This window comes from Blennius ocellaris, assembly GCF_963422515.1.
Source record: "Blennius ocellaris genome assembly, chromosome: 5".
Lineage (NCBI taxonomy): Eukaryota > Metazoa > Chordata > Actinopteri > Blenniiformes > Blenniidae > Blennius > Blennius ocellaris.
In genome coordinates this window covers 15,221,952-15,239,839 of record NC_137654.1, presented here as the reverse complement: position 1 = coordinate 15,239,839, position 17,888 = coordinate 15,221,952, and the positions used below count along the sequence as shown (strand labels likewise).

Sequence of the window (17,888 nt, the reverse complement as noted above, 5' to 3'; positions counted from 1 at the left end):
GTAAGAATATCAACACTGTACAGTCTTTGTCTGACTTCTGTGGTCTTCAGAGAAATGAATTACTGAATTAAAGTGGGGTTTTTTTAAGCCTGAAGACCTTTTTCTCTTTCACCCACAACTGTCTTATGAGGGAGCAGTATCTAAAAAATGCTGCTGAAAAGTACAGTTTGATTTGCCATCACATGCTCAGTGCGGCTGGATTACTACAATTTTTTTCTTTCTTCTTTTAAATTGAAACAGCAATCTTTTTTTTCCAGTGGAGGTTTTAGACATATCTCATATGACCTGCTTGCTCTGCTGCCTTTCACTGGGATAGATCTGACATCTTGGTGACGTTGCCAGATAAATCACTTTTTGTAACAGTAGAAATATTTTCTGTTGTGGCTTTCCATTTCACAAAAAGACAGATGCCCTTCAGTGCTACACTCCACAACAGGGGTGAACGATGTGTCTTGTAGTTGTCAAAAGAAATGACAGCGAGATAATTGGTGGGGCACTCCTGCTTTCGCTTAAACTGAAACAAATAGGCTTCAGAGCAGGATTGTGCTTTTAAAAAAATAAAGCTTTGTTTTATGCTGCTTATTATTCCAGATTCACAGTGAGGTAATGAAGATGAGCATTAACGGATTGAGCATTAAAAACAAATGCACATTCATTGCAGTTCATGAATATTCATGGCGCTAATTCAAATAACCTTAGGCGACTGTTACAACTAATGAATATTTAAAACAGCTTGGTCACAGAGATTTGAACACTACGTTATATCTGACTTCCTGGGATCATCATGTACAAGGGTAAATAATTAGTAATGGCACAAACAGATTTTAATGGTATCAAAATAAATCTGCAAAACAATATCCCATGTTGTCACATTAGTTACGGGCCATTGGGGAGCCGAAGGAGAACATGACGACGTGCAAGAGGACAACCATGGAGAAAAAAAAATGTCAATAATTCTAATAATTACTGAAATGATTATGTGATTAATCAAGCAAACAACTTAAAATTCTACTATGAAAAGTGTGTCAAAACAAATGCGTGAATTTGCTGCTTTTCTGTCTTTTACGTGCTGACTGAAGATATTCAGGATTTTAAAAACACAAAAGTCTAATCTAAACATATGGCTTTGTATAAATACATGTATTGATTGGTTTGAAAGGCTTATCTCCAGTTGCAGATCTAATCATAACAATACCTAATAGAAGTGGGGGGGAGGGAAGGAAAATCATTTCCTTCTTTTGTCTTCAACCCTTTCCACCTGCTTGAATCAGGAAAGCACAGAGGAAGCAGGAAGGAAAAGCGGAGCAGGACCCTCAGATCAGCCCAAGGGTTGACTAAACATGTTTACATTTACCACGCTGGTTTTGAAAAAACCCCGGCATCCTCGCACGCCGCAAGCAGGAGAATCCCATACTGGCCACTTAAAAGGGGCCTCGGCTCTTTCCTTTGAGGGATCAGCGTGGTGACTCGTCCTCCTCGCCACCACCGCAACGCTAATTAGGCCCACCACAAAGCCAGCCTGTGGGGATAATGTCCCATTATTAGAGTCATTTGTTTCAATTAACCGCTCTGTGATTCTACAATAGCACTGCGCAGCCCAGCGCAAAGAAGCCATTACTCTCGCCCAAGGAACCAATGAGGTTTGGGACGAGAGTGTTTGTAAGAAGGTTACGGATACCTGCCACTGCCAGCGGTTGCGCTGCCAGGCTCCACATACAGCCGAGTCATTGATGACTCGATTCTTCCTTGGGGGAGAGGGTAAAGAAAAACCCTTATTTAGATATTTTCTTGAGCCTTTGAAGAAGGTTTGGGGGTATAGTTTGTCGCTAAAATGTTTAGATATGGTTCATGTGCTTCTCATTGAGAGCTGATTGAAGATTTGTATGAGGATTGCTGACTTGGTCTTGCACTTCAGAACTATAGACTGTTTATGTTCCCTCCTATATGCCGAGAGCCTTGTGGTTAACCGAATTACTATTCTGCTACTGTATACTTATACTCAAATCATTTTTAGGCTACAATCGGGTTATTTTCTGAGCACGAGACTCTGTTTTTCTCTGCCGCTCGCTCTCTCACGCACACGATTCTACCTCTAAAAATCCCTTTTGTAAATGTGAAGATTTCACTCATGCAATTTTATCATATCAGTGGACAAAGACGGCAGATTGCTTTGACGGCAATTCCCCACTGACCTATCTTGGAATTGTGAAATGACAATTAGTCTGGTGCCTTTATGACCACCAACAGGCAACCCTTTATAGAAGCTGTTTGTGCACTTGTATAGTGCCTGCTGTTGGACACAGCTGGAGGCTGAAAGAGCCTACTGGTTGCGGGTTGCGTAAGGCATGAGTCTGAGAGAGATTATGACTGTGATTTGTTGCTTCATGTTAGAGGCACAACTTTGAGAAATTGCTTTTGTCTGAATGGCTTTGAAATCAGCTCCACTGCAATTCTTCAAGCAGCCGAAGCAGGTGAATTATGTCTACAGAAATTAGCTCATTTCTTGTAACATGACTCTTTTCTAATGATTTGCATAATGTTTTTTCATCAGCGACAAGCTGCACTGAACAACACCTCGGTGTTTTTGGACGTTTAACAGCAGCAGTACAAAGATGCTTATAAACTCCAAACGCTGGCGAATACAATGTTTCAGAGCACTTTTTGGTCCTTTCAACACTAGATAATGGAAACTTCGATTGATACCAAGAGGTTGCTGCCCTGTGATGCCTCTGTTGCCAGGCTCTCTCATTGGCTTTCTCCCCCCGCTGCGCAGATGTTTACAAAGAGACATCACCAGCTCACATTAAAGGGTTCAAGTTGTCCCCTCGGGCTGTTGCTATGGAAATAACCCTGCTATGGTCGCTCATTCATGTTTGATTAATTGTTTTTCCTTTCTGTGCTGTTGCCTCGACAAAGGCCTCATCATGGGAGCATATCATCTTGAAAACAAACAATAGCGAAGAGAGGAACACATTTCAAATCTGTTTTATTTGTACTAAGAGGAATTTCTGTTCTCACATTGACATTTTGTCAACGTTCAGAGGTGAGAAAACACTCTGAAACTGTAGTAGTTTTGGATTAATATTTCCGTGTGAAGTGATACAATCAGAAAGATGCTTTTTTTTTAAATTATTATTATTTCCCACACTTACCTGGACAGAAGATAAGCATTTTGCCTTTTCCCCTCCTCTTAAATTGCTCTGCACAGTTCCGAGCTACAGCAACCCACTGGGGCCAATTAGGATGCCAGCAGAGCCAGGAAGTGCATAGCAGATGCTTTTGCCACTATTTATTAAAATCCAATCTGCAGGGGCCCCTCCAACAGCTCGTTAAACTACCGTTAATCTAATTAGCTCTCACTTGCCACTGTTTTCACCACATTACCAAATTCAAGAGCCTCGACTTTGCAATTTAAACTGATTAAGTAGGTCCGGTGCTGTTAGGCAAAGCTTGTAGGAAGGAGCTCCTCAAAGCTGTCAGTCTTCCTCCACAGTAAGGGAAAACCACGCAGCCGAGTTCGGAAACAACTCTGGACTTCAGTTTGAATTGAAACGTCGGCAGTGAGAATGTTATTTGAAATGAAATCCACATTGTCTGGTCAGTAGTACAAGTCTGAAAACACTAATAAAACTCCCAAATCATAAAGATGTTGTATATTTGTAATGGCACAGCACCAGAACTGCATACAAATTCCATAATGGCCTCTTTACGTATCAGGTCTGTAGGATTTCCACTGACGTCCTTTCATGTCGTTCAGATGGCGACCATGAATCTGCACTTCCGGTTCATTATTGTTTGGGCTGGGCTGTATTTTTTATTTGATGAGTGCTGCTCTCTGGACGACTGCCTGCCTCCACTCAGAGATCTGTGCAGTGGCTTTGACATGCTTTCCTGTTCATTGCTTACAGATGGGCAGTCTGACATGGAGCTGTAATTGCTTCCAGATGAGAAGGGCTCTGTATATATTTTAAGGCATATTTTAACCCATCAAGGCTCCATGGTAAACTAAATGACAGGGGTACACAAAGACGAGGGGATGATTGCGAAACAAGTGACAGGTAGCATGAGATATGGAGAATTTGTGCAAACTTGGAATTTAAAGTCACTTCTGTTTATTGCTCAGACAGTTTCCAAAAAACTACTCTCGCAAATGTTTTGAATTTTGGATTCCATCTATGGTATCTACTGGCAGTTTTAGTTTACAAGAGGTTGAACCAGTCAGATCTCAAACAGCTTTGTTTACATTCACCATCACGCCTGCCAACATTTCGTATGGCAACAGTCCTGACAGCGTTACATACAGGTGCACTTTGAAATGCTAGTTGAAAATGATATCTAAAGCCACTAAATGCATGTTATAAAAACAGAAACGTTAGTCATCTCGATCCCCACCCCAATTATAGTAACTTCACAAAGGCTTTTTACCCAAAACCTACTTCTTGCGTTTATTTTCCTTCCCCTCCACAAACATCTGATCGCAGAGTCAAGTGGGTAGGACTGACATCTTTTAAATATATGTTATTGTCTGTGAAACTTTGGATAGTATTCATCATTTATCATACATTTCTGTACTGCCTGCATCCTCGCAAGCTGCAAGGAACTGGATGAATGATTCGGTTGACAAACATGCTGCTACAGTTTTTAAACCAGCTGACTTTGTAGCCTCCTCATGAAAGACATACACCAACAATATCTTTTGTGTGTGAATATTTCCGCAGCTCTACACAGCCCTCAGAGATGCACTTTTGAATTAAGGCTGCAATATGAGGAAACAGCTTGTTGTAAAAAAATGCTGAAAAAATATAACCATTGTAAAATTAGATTATTCTTGCTGCTGCTGCTGCTTTAACCATGACCATTTATCTGTTTATTAACCTTCAGAGGCTTTGAGTTTGCATCAGCAGCACTTAGCTGTGCTTTTCTCTAGTATGCTGGTGAGGAAAAGTCGTTCTGTTATAGAAATCCATTGCACTGCACTGTAAGTGCATTAATAACATTGTTTTTTTATGGGCAAACATATCTTCAAAAAGCCTATAAATGTGAAAGTACAGCTATATCAACTCAGCTTCTTACATTATTCTCCATAAGACTAATGATGATTCCTCCAGAATGTCTTTATAAACAATGAACAATGACAAACTGGCCGCTCATATTAATGAATCCACTGAGAATTTGCCTGAACTCTATACATGTTTGTGCTCAAATTGTTATTGCTTTCATTCACTTTTACGTCTGTCATCTTCAGCCAGGACGATGTTTTAAATGAGGAAAAAAGCAAAATAAGGAAGAGTAAAAATACAACCGTAGTACATTCGCCGCCCAACATCCAAAGGCAGATACACTATTAGCAACCAGCTGGGGAATATAATGAAGTATTTAGCTGATAAAGAACTGGGTATTTCCCTAAGGAACCAAACAGAGCTAAAATGAGAGAGATTAAATGTTTAAAATCGTCAGCTGGACACGGGAGCCACTCTGAATGAATAATAACGCTGCTCCAGATCTGCTGAATGGATAAATGAGCATGCGGTTGCTATCGAGTTGGGCGCATCAGCTGACTTTGTTTGTTTCAGACTTGTTTACAACTTGTACCTTCAGCCTCAGAGGGATCGGAGAACCTGTTACTGCAGGTCCAAGGAACAACACAGGCTGCTGCTATTATACAAGCATCACTTGTGCTGCTCACATATTAATTGTTCTTTTAATGAATTTACATTTATGCTTTGTGACAGCCTGAAGATTTTAGTTTCTATACTTTTGTAGATTTTTTTCTCCTTTTTGGACGGGCCAGGTGAAGTTGGGCCGCTCTAAGCCTATACTTATTAAAGCCAGTTAGCTGTCTCTCTGGGTCTGAACATCTGAGTTGATTAGATGTTAGAGTTGATTAACTTCCATTTTGGGACTGTTAGTAAGAAACATTACAAAGATCCAATAGTGACATTTCTGTGTTGCAACATGGGAACAAAAGACTTGGAATATTACATTTGAAGATACAATTTTTACGGTGGTGTTGTCGTTGGACCGAAGACCTGTCCAGGGTGCACTCTGCATTAATTTAATAAAGTGTTCTATATAAAACGGATGAAGAGGCTTTACAAATGTATTAAACACGTCTTTCACAAACCTTAAAGAGTACATTTGAATACGTTTGTTCTGAACATTATCTGGCAGCACGGCATTTGAGAAAAACAGTGGCAGATGATCCATTGTAGAAGAGTCAGCTTGTCATATCTTTTACTGCCTTTTCTCTGAGATTCAAGTCTTGATCAAAGATTATTTCACTACCGACCTCCGATTGATGTTCTTGAACTGCTGGTTTAAAAAGCCTCTTCTGTATCTCAGTCAGTTGCTGACGAGTGCATGTATTTTATCTCATTCTTCAAACCGGTGCACATTCAGACAATATTTGCCAGCCCCCCCCCCAAAAAAAAATGCATGTAAAACAGTTTTATCATCATTTTTTTTCCCTGTTTGTGCTTGCACACCAATTCCCTCTGCGTGTGTTTGTGTGTGCACTCACATTTTACAGCTGTTTGGTTTTAACTCCTTGAAACAATGAGCACAGACCTCAGAAGTGGCTGGCATTCAGATATGATTTAGTGCTGTGCACAGTATCTGCATCATGCTTTGGTCTTAACGGCCATCATTGTGAGGAGAAAGTGCATCTATGCGTCACATCAGAGTAGTTCCTGTTTGTTTTTATGGCCTTTTGAAATCGATACACCATGCAGCACTCTCCACTCTGCTCTTTAGTGTGTATGATGATTATTATGATGCATATATTCCGGAGGATGTGATTGGACAAACACTTTTACTTCCTTCCATGCTATTACCTGGTTTTATTGTCTAATTTTCATGTCTCTTAAACTCTCCGATGCTCCGCTTGCTCTGCCCTTGTTGTTGTTATCAATCCTCTTCTTTCTATATCACTCCACCCACCCTTCTGCTTTTATCTCTTCTCTTTACATCAACTCGGTCTCCCTCCAAACACACCTCACATTCTAGCTGCTTGAACGTCCTACCTCCTTTCTTTCTTTCTTTCTTTCTTTCTTTCTTTCTTTCTTTCTTTCTTTCTTGGGCTCTCCATTGCGATTGCTCTGTTTCCAATTTCCCTTTCTCTCTCTCTGTCCCTCTTTCGCTCTCTCTCTCTCTCCCTGCTGTTTTGATTGTGACGCAGTTATCAGGCTGTCAATTCTAATCTTGTCTTGCCAGTGCAGCACTGTCCATTCAGAATTACACATCCCCCTCCTCCTGCCCATCTCTCTCTCTCTCTCTCTCTCTCTCTCTCTCTCTCTCTCTCTCTCTCTCTCTCTCTCTCTCTCTCTCTCTCTCTCTCTCTCTCTCTCTCTCTCTCTCTCTCTCTCTCTCTCTCTCTCTCTCTCTCTCTCTCTCTCCCTCTCTCTCTCTCTCTCTGGCTGTCAAACAACAGAAATGCTGATGGGATGAACAGGCTAAAGCTGACACTATAGTTCCATCTTTGGCTGGTGAACTAGAAAGCTGTGTACAAATATATATTTAGACTCCACCATGGTACAGGACATGGTGGTCTTACCTGGCAACAACAATGTGCTGTTTTTTGGAGTCTCTACCCTCCACTGGAGTGTCTCTGGCTCGTATTGGAGCCACGACAGAGAAGTAAAGTCACATTACTATTCAACCACATTCCATATCATATTTTATCCGATGCAAATGAAAAACTCCTCAGTGTCAAAGTCAGGTAATTTCTTAGACAATGTTGGTGTAACTCTGCGCGATGAGTAGGAAGTGTGTTTGCGTGTATGGAAACAGTGAGTATGCAAACTTGTATGCAATCGTTATATTTTTTGTCTTCTCCTCTGAAGCTGTTTTATTCTTTCAGCAATTTGCCATTTCAGTGATAATTCTGCTTGCGATCAATTGACTGATTGTGATGCCTGATCATGGCTGCTTTTTTTTTTATTTTTTTTATGTAAAACCTGGGTAGCATTTGTAAATAATTTGAAATAGTCCCAAAGCAGACCTCTGTGTAAGAACACTTAAAGTTGCTGCTGTGTTAACATTGTCCCCTCACAATCCTTAATCATAACTCTTCGACACCTATTATTAAAAATTATGGAGGTAAATTTACTTTTTAATGAGGCTGAGATTTTCACAGAATGGTGTTTTATTACAGCATTTTTTGATTCAGTTTTCTGTTTGTGTTGCATATATATTTTTGTTTGTCGATAAAAACATAACAGTCCAGTTAAAGATACCATGAGATCATGAGATCATGTCAAGCAGCCTTCAGCACAACAACCGTTGAGCAGGACAAAAAAAAAAACAAAACTGTCCGTCAGTGTAAAATATGAAAACATCAGGATCTAGTGTTGGCACATCAGCGTCAAAGAACTCACAGTCTCACAGTTTTACATCAACAGGAGTCCATTGCACAAGAGCACCAAATACCAATCTGCTCACTGACAGAATTGGAAAATAGACCAGCATGCACTGCAGCCACAAGGTGCTGCATTATGAATAAGGGATGCGACTGCCTCTTTTTCTCAACTGACAACAACAGCTGTCATAATCATGACTGTTCTTTGCACCTGCAGCAGAAAGCCCGAGAAAATAAGCCTGATATTGTTGTTACATGGTGGTTATTCGTTCATCCGCCATCGATAATTTGCAAAGCCAGTAAGTAAAACAGTCTAATGGATGCTTATGATCAGACGAAATAACATTTTTCTCATTTTCCTGCAATTATTTCTGTATTTGTTATGCGAGGATGACAAGCAGACGGTTAATCAAAATAAATCTTAAGGAGTTACACTGAAGTGGCACTTGGTATTTTATTAATATGAAAAAAGATATAATCATTCTGTCACAACATATTTTTGCAGTTTACATTTAATCTTGAGTTACAGGCAAAGAATAGAAGCAATACAGAAGCTACGATCAGAAATGAATTAAGATGGAGAACACTAACAGCAAATATTAAGAATTTGAGAGTAGATTTATTTCATGAAGAAAATGTATTAAAAACAAACAGATTGAGCATAGCTTATTAAAGGTAGTCTTTATTTGTGATTAATTTTTTTTCTTCAATCTTTCATATTCATTGATATTTCATCAGTATGTTAGCTCTTCCCAACGCATACTTCTCAAACGTGAACCTGGTATTATGAGAGAAGGAAATAGGGAGAGAAGTGAGAAAATGTGCCCCTTATTCTGCTGGTAGATTGCAAGCTGCTGCAAGCTGTTGTGTGTCATCACTCTCTTCTCTCTATGAATACACGTGAATTTTCTCAAGATTATTTAGCCTTCTTTTTTTTCTCTATTTTGTCATTCCATTAGCTCTACCTTCAGTTTATTCTATTTTCACTTCAAAGGCTTGGGTGGAACAGATGTCGTTTCAAATGCCTGTCTTCTGCCTCATTGCCTAAAAGTGAGGGATGATTATTTTTTAATGAAACCACGCACGCTCGTACCCCCCCAAAAAAATGAATATTACCTGTAAGCTGTGAAATAGACAAGCAGTACTTTCTCATCAGCCTGAATGGGAACATTCATTCATTTCCACACAGCACAAAAGCCATTTTGAAGTTTTTTCTTTAGCTGCCAAATGTGCTCCTGGACCTTGAATTTTGATTAGTTAATTTCATGCTGTGTGGAATACAGTGTGTTGTTTGGCAAATGCTTTGCTGAAACAATGCAATTTTCAAAGGCAGTCATTTCCTGTTTTCCAATTGACAGTGAAAGGGGGGAAAACATGGCCGTTGCTTAATCTCGTGATAAGTATGCATTAGATGGAAATGAACGTCTTTAAATGTCCTCCAGTTGCTGTTTGATACTTGCACGGGGACAAATCTTTTTCATGGTGTGTTCTCCCTCCTGCTGTGTTTTAACATTGGCACCCTGGATCAGTGGATTATGAAAGCAAACATTCAAAGATGTTTAAAATCTCACTAAAATGCAACATGACGAAATAGGACCTCAGCCTGGGAGATGGTGCCAAAAAAAGAAAGGACTTCACTGTCACTTGACTCAGGAATCAAACGTGATTTTAAACAACTCTCTAAAATCCAAAACAAACAAAGAAGAGTCCACATGAGCATCCTTCATTTGATATCAACACTAGTTTATATTGTTTGTATTCGGCATGTCATTAAATCTTGTGTGACGTGAGTGGAAAGAAGATTTTTTTTTTTTTTTTTTTTTTTTTTGCCTTCATAGCAACCAGAACATCAGGTTAACTGATGTTTCAGTGATACTAATGGTAACATCAAGCCTTCACTTATTTCCTGCCATACACCCTTCACTGCATCTCCTCTCCTTATCACTTTCTCTCTCTCTCTTGCTCTCTCTCTCTCTCTCTCTCTCTCTCTCTCTCTCTCTCTCTCTCTCTCTCTTTCTCTCTCTCTCTCTCTCTCTCTCTCTCTCTCTCTCTCTCTCTCTCCTCTCTCTCTCTCTCTCCCTCTCCCTTTCTCCTCTGCTTGACATGCTCTCTCCTCAGCAAAGAAGGCAATTTCCATATAGAATCACATCCAGAATCAGGTGACCTGGATTTGACTCCCAGTCAAAGCCCTGCATGGAAATGAAAATGTATTCATGTGTATTGGATCAAGCACATCAAACAGATGTGAACATTTTGGCCCCCTGAAAATGTAGCGAGATTGTTGACAGACTCACTGGGTGTGTATGGAAAGGGGGAGGGGAAAAAAAACCCTCTGTAATTTTTTTTTCTCATGGTTTTCTCACAAAATGTTTGTGAATTCTTTGTGGTTCACATGAAAGAGACGAAAAAGGTGAATTAATTAAATCGAATTGAATGAATTTAGTGATTTCACGACCGCTAAAATGAAATCTAGCGATGCTGTTGCAGATCAAATTCTAATTACTCTTCTAGTTTCTTCTCGAATAACCCCACCCCTGTGAAACAAAACTGTCGACCTGGCATCCTTTTAGAAATAACCTATCTGAAAGTTTTTGTTGCGCGTGCACATATAATTATTACTATAACCTTCAATGATCATGAATATAAACACGGCAAATAACAGGAGTTATTTAGAGTTGTTATGAGCTGATTAATGACTTTCTTTCTCCCTCATCCTCTTCATCCCTCTTTCTGTCTCCAGATAAGCAGTGAGAAACGAGCCTCAGCAGAAATGATGAAGCCCAAGCCCAAACCTCAAAAAAAGAAGAAGAAGAAGGATCCCAATGAGCCGCAAAAACCTGTGTCGGCATATGCGCTCTTCTTCAGAGACACCCAGGCAGCTATCAAGGGGCAAAACCCCAACGCCACCTTCGGGGACGTCTCCAAGATCGTGGCCTCCATGTGGGACAGCCTAGGAGAGGAACAGAAGCAGGTACAAAATATACAGTACAGGAAGGAAGCTGATGCTGAAAATCATTTCAAATCTGACTTTTAGGCAATTTATATACAAACCCAGAGTGAGCCCTTGGAAGTTTGTAATGTAAGAGTCAGTTGTCTGAAATGTTCTTTAGTTCTTTTAAAAAAGTAAAGACGTTTTTTTTGGTAATGTCTTATTGAGTTGTAGGGATTCACACAGTGTTGTTTTTTTATGTATGTATTTAGCTACAGTATACAGTATAATCATCTGGGTGGACCTTTCCTCTTTGGATTCAGTTTGTCTCAATTTCCTGTCACTGTCTTATTTTTTTGTTATTTTTGGTTTTGCTTCTTGCTCTTTGTCTCTGTCCTAACTTTTTCTCTCTTTCAATCCTTTTTTTTTCTTTTCTCTGTCAAAGTGCCTTTGGATTACTGCGGTGTTACTGGCGCTGTATAAATGAAGCTGAATTGAATTAAATCTGCCCCCAAGCTGACACCGTGATCTGTGAAGATACAGTCAATCAGGGAAAGGAAACTTTTGATCATAGTGAGGGCCACAAAAATGTCATCCTCACTGTCAAAGGGCCACTTTCTACTGAGCAGTCCGACTATAACAAGTTTAGAGAATCCTGGCTGGTCTAATCAAAACAAACTCTACACTCTAAATTTGGTTCATTCGAAATACATGATATGATATCATTTGTAATGCAATATGCTGTTTTCGAAAACAAGTTATCAGCTTTAATCAAGGTTAAAATGACCTTCCTCCTCCCATCTTCACACCAATAATCTATTGATTTTGGACATTTGGATGCATAAAATGTGGCCCCATATCTAATATAGATTTTATTGTGCAAGCATGGTCTCTACTGTAGCTCACCTCCGTGCTGCGTCAAACAATGAAATATTTTCACATACGCTATGCGCATGAAAACCTACGCTTTGCATTAGATACATTTTGTTCCCTCCAGAAGATGGCGTGCCTGCTGCAGCAGGACAGCAGCCTTTCGTTGGCATTATCTGCTGTGTAATTACCAGAACATTGCTGTGAGATACAGCTCACCTTAATGAGCTAGTTCTTCTCTTTCTAAAGATAATCCATCCGTTTATCCCCACTCCCCTGACTCTCATTAAAATGATTTTCTTTCTAAATTTAATTCTACCAAAGGGAAGTGGAGGAAGGGCGGGGAAGCTCTCCGTGCAACAATAGCTGTAAAACAGTCTGAGACTAACAAAGTAGGACATTTTACAGGCAAGAAATGGTCAATATGGGAAAAATATAAACATGCCTGGGGAGATTGCAGGATTCGAGCGCTGATATGTTATGCAGTCGGTAAATACACACACATTATAGTGTACCCCAGAAAAAGCAAGCTATCACATATGATCGCACACACACACACACACACACACACTCACACGCACGTGCACGCGCAGACACAAATCGTCCCTGCTACAATGCAAAGGCATCTTCAGTGTTTTTCTTAACAGTGCAACATCTATTGATACCAAAAATGATTTTTTCTTTCCAAAAATAAAGAGAAAGAAGTAAAACAGCTTTGCCAAAGCAAAACTCCCACATGCTCGAGGCCAAGGTAGTGTCCCATTTCTACTGTCCCTCCTGCCTCCATAGCTGATGCCTCCACACCATGCATCTTCATTGGCCCTCTGACAAGCTCAGATGTGTGAAGTTCTCATTTCCACTTATTTATTTATATTTCTCATTTGCTATTTTGATCCTGCCCAGAATACAGAATTAGTGATCCCCCTCCACACATCCTCTCATTCTTGGATTTAGCTGAAGGGCATCTTGGCTATCCAGGAAGAGAAATTTATCATTTTAGTTGCTATTTAACATCATCTCCAGCTCAGCAATAATAGGTGGGAAGTGTTAATGATGACAAAGTTGTAGGGGGTCAATATGCTGTGTTTCATGGGCATTCAACTTTAAAAGAATCCACAGCTGTTGCAGCCTTTTACTATTAGCAATCCTCTTTGGATGAGAAGTGCTTGATTAAAGGAAAATATACTCTATCCAGACAATGTTCTTTCACAATCTGAAACAACTGCACATTTCTGCAAACAATTCAGTGCATTAACTATATGAAAGAATAGTTCGCTTTTCTAAAATAGGTTGAATACAGTCCTTTTTTTTAACCTTTTTTCAAGGCTGTACTTCTTTTGGCAAGTGAACAAAAGAGTATATGAAAACAATCCTGATCTTTTGTGGAATAAGAGCTTTACAAATGTGCCGTTTTAGTAGCTGTAAATATGCATTAGTATCAAAGAAAGAACACTACATAAACACATTTGTCCTTCCTAAGAAAGTAATTTTCCTCCATCCTTTTTGTTTTCTATAATAGACATGATTATTCTCAGAGCCCTTATAGCTAATAGCCCCATTTTCAGTAATTCTCCTGCTTCCTACACGGCCACTCAAATTTATATATGTGCCGTATCGCGCATCACACACCTGCGTGCAGAGAAACACATGCAGATATTCATACGCACTCATAAACCCACATTTCTTATGCAAACGAGCGTTCGCGGAAAACACGGCAGCAGGTTGTTGTGCGACGACAGAGGTCTGTACATCACTGTAACAACATGGAAGGCAGTTTCAAACAAAACTCATACAAAGGGATCACATCCCAATGTGCCAAATGACGACAACCATTCTGGTTTATCACTAATGTCAGCGGACTGATAGCGCTATTGTGGAGCTGAAAAGAGAGTGAGAGCGAGAGAGAGAGAGACATAGAGAGAGGGAGAGGGAGAGAGAGAAGTTCCAGTTCATTTCTCTAGGTGGATTGGAATGGAAATGATGTGTTGCTACAATAGAAGGAGACACATTGAGATGAGGGAGTATTAGTGCTGTGATGAGGAAATAGAGGTGTTCTGTACCATTGGCTCTGATGGAAAGGGAAACATTAAGGACATGTGTGTGCGCGCGTGTTAGTTTGTGTATGTGTGTAATGACAGATATGTGTCTGTACGTTCATCACTATGTCAACCTCTCCTCGCACCCAAAGCCTCTTGTTTAGATTTCTTTTTTCTTCTCCTTCACAGGCTTACAAGAGGAAAACTGAGGCGGCTAAGAAAGAGTACCTGAAAGCCTTGGCGGCGTACCGAGCCAGTCTGGTTTCCAAGGTAACACTTATGACACACATGCCCCGGCTAAGACTGATGATGGATTGGATGGAAAATCCCTGCTAATGGGCTGGGAGGGGCTTCAGTAGGATGAGCTGGTTGTGGTGGCGGCGGTGGTGGAGAGGGTTACGGGCATGTGATGCAAAAAGAGCCTACCATATTTGGAACAATACCTGATTTCCATAGGGTGCAGATTGTGGGGTTGGGGGTTGTTGCTGTATGGTGATATAGGGTTGGGGGAGGGGTCAGCCAGTCAGAGCACACATATGGCCATTTATGTGGATGTGGAGTATAAAAAAAAAATAATTGCTTTCCCTCGTGTGCAAAATGTGTTATCAGATGTAAATCTGTTACACTCTGTATGTATCCTCAGAACATTGCGTCCTGAAATTTATCTTCCACAAGCAGTGTCACACGTTCGAATGAGATCATCGATTCCCCACTCTGATCATCTGAAACAGGAAGTACATCAAAATCCACGCGGGCAAATCATTGTCATCACACCTCGGACACCTTCCTGTTAATTCAGATCTATGACATCCTTTTCACCCCATGAATGATGGCGTTGTGGATCCTAAAGCACGGTAACGTGTGGAGTAAAGAAAGCCAAGGGGGAGGCTGAGGATTGCATTGTTTAGTGCCGTCTTGTATTAACAACACACAATGTAGTGTGGGGAAGATTCCTTTTGTCATTCCATTTGTTCTGCAGGCAAACAGCCTCATTTCTCTGCCCAGAGTCCTGCATATATGTATTTGTGTGTGTGTGTGTGTGTGTGTGTGTGTGTGTGTGTGTGTGTGTGTGTGTGTGTGTGTGTGTGTGTGTGTGTGTGTGTGTGTGTGTGTGTGTGTGCGTGCGTGCGTGCGTGCGTGCGTGCGTGCGTGCGTGCTTTAGTGCATGTGTGTATGTGTATGCATGCAGGTGTGCATGTCTCCCTCCTTTCCCCATCTATCTGTCAAGGTGTCTATTGATCATTACCTCGGCCCCAGCTCTATTCATACAAATGGGCTCCATTACCGTCTAATCAACACTGATGGCTGGAGATGAGCAATCTGACAGCTCATCACAGAGGCCGAGAGAGGGTGGAGGTGGAGGTGGAGCTGGGGGCTATTTTGTGCATGTTGCACCTGGCCAGTGTGACGCCATCCCAATGGAGAAAGGTCAAGTTTAGGAGATTTTGGGGCTGATTCATGTTTTCTTCAAAGCAGCGCGGTCTTCCAATAAACCTCCACCGTGTTTCCTCGTCTGTTACATGAATACATGACGATTAATTGACGGCCACGAAATAAACTGAATCTGTTCGTTTGTATTTCTTCGAAGAAAAATGTTTACCATTTTGAATTTTAAGTAATGGCTATCCAAGCCGTAGCAATGTTAACATTCCTGTGTGTTTACGTTTAGTGCGTTTTTGTTTCCTCAGAAGGGGCATTATAAGTACAAATGAGCAGCTGCAATTAACATAAATGTCTGAAAGTATTTCTAAAACTGACAGAGCTATGTCGTGTTTTTGTGCTAAAGTTAAGCTTACTGCTACCTGTGAATGTTTTAGGAAAGCTTTTTTGTCACTATTAAAGCCCTTTATCTGAATATAAGATACAGTATATGTCACTTCGTAAGACAACTGCCCGATTTAGCAATTTCATTGTAAGGGAAAACAACATATGAAGTCAATATTTCACAGTTCTGTTAACCAAGCAACATCCGCTCACCAGTTTAATAAGAATTGGGTCAGTAGCTTCTCTGAAAAAAATAAACCACTCTGCCATATGTAATGGTGATGTATGCAAAGTTTGCAAGTGATCCTTAATATACTCCAATAAACTTAACATTCTAAGCAATTGGCTTATTCAATTTCTAATTATAAAAGAAGATTAAAACTACATTTATCAAGGTAAAAGGCCAGAATATTAGCTGAGTTACTGCAAACGGAGGAAAGAGCTTTTCAAATTCCTCTGATTTTAATAGAAGCAAAACTTATTTCTGCTTGTTGTATCGAGGTAATCAAGAGTTAGAATGAAACAAACTCTTTGAAACTATAGAATGTAATATAATGATAAGTCGACATTTTGTTACAAGTGTCAGTGCAGCTGCTTTTAAAGGTTGGATGTGATGTAATTCGAAGATTGATAAGATGTGTTTTGTGTGTGTATGAAACCTTGACTGTCTGGGACTTGGGTTCAAAACTGGCTTTGGTGACCAAACTGCCCCAAACCGCATTGTTTTGGGGATTCCAGGTTGTCTAATATCACATTTGTGTTTTCCACCCACAGACATACAATGACCCTGAACCAAAAAGTGCCCAGCAGACCAGCCAGCCCTCCCACCTGCTGCCTCCGAAGCAGCCCCTGTACAGCGTGCCCCCTCAGCCCTCCTCACCCTATCTGGGCCCGCCGGGCTCCTTCCCCCTGTCAGACCTCCAGAGCTATGGCGGACCGCCCCGTCACACCCTGGCCCCAACCCTCAGCCAGTCTCAGATGCTCCCGCCCAGCATGAGTGCCTCTCCCCCAGCGCCCTTCCAGATCAGCCCACCGCTGCACCCGCACGCTCAGCTCTCCCTGCACCAGAGCTCGCTGCTCAACCAGCCAATCCGCATGCAGCAGTCGCAGCCAATCATCTCGCACCAAATGGGGCTCCAGGCACCTCTGCACTCCCCTCCTCTCAGCCAACAGGTTGGTTTTCACATTATTAAAACCTGTGACACGCCCACAGGTGTATTTGCGACATTAGTTAAGAGCCTACGTTTGCGACTGACACGCTGAGGTGATCACAGGATTTAATGCTTTCCTTTACTAAAGTTGAATCTTATCCAGTTTGTTGCTGTTTCTTTAAAGGAAAAACCTTTCGTTTACCTGTTTTGCATATTATAACCTCAGTCGCTCTTCTGGTGAAACAGGAAGCTGCTTAATAACAGACTTCTGGAGAAGAGATGTCACCAATCGAGCAGTGGTGTCAGTTCAATTGCAGTTTAGAAAAAAATATATTTTAACCAAAGAACAAGAGCAAATGGAGGGTGAAAAAAACAACCCTATAGCTGTTTCCCACTTTCAGGAGCAACTACTTTAGATCACTGAGAGCTTTTGGCCTCAAACAGTATCATGACTCAGTAAACTCTTAATGGCTCGGCGTCACTCCTCCACCGACGTAACCTTTTCCCCCCTCTCGCCTCCTCCCACCGACAGGGATTCTCCCACATTCAGGCTGATTACCAGAACAGCGTCGGGGGCTCACAGTCTCCTGGGGCCCCCAACCCAGTGCATGGCCAGAACCCCGACTGGGATGGCGAGTACTGCAACAGGGACTGTGGACCCAACCATTGCAGGTGAGTTCATCAAAGAGCCATCTGAGGAGGCTCAATGATTTGAAAAAGTGTCACTTCCACTGTGTGATGTCACTGTGGGCCTGGTCTATCGTGGATGCGAAGACCTTGTG

General features: G+C 41.1%; 1 protein-coding gene across 1 annotated transcript in view; it reads left to right on the top strand.

Annotated features, from left to right (window-relative positions):
* The window catches only part of LOC308130063 (TOX high mobility group box family member 2-like), a gene marked incomplete at its 5' end in the record, with an annotated part of 73,017 nt that overhangs the window by 53,626 nt on the left and 1,503 nt on the right, over nucleotides 1–17,888 (top strand). The window contains 4 exons of the mRNA XM_080496246.1: nucleotides 11,097–11,327; nucleotides 14,381–14,461; nucleotides 16,730–17,128; nucleotides 17,639–17,778. Coding sequence (XP_080352372.1) covers nucleotides 11,097–11,327; nucleotides 14,381–14,461; nucleotides 16,730–17,128; nucleotides 17,639–17,778 — 851 coding nt within the window. The remainder of the gene's footprint in view (nucleotides 1–11,096; nucleotides 11,328–14,380; nucleotides 14,462–16,729; nucleotides 17,129–17,638; nucleotides 17,779–17,888) is intronic.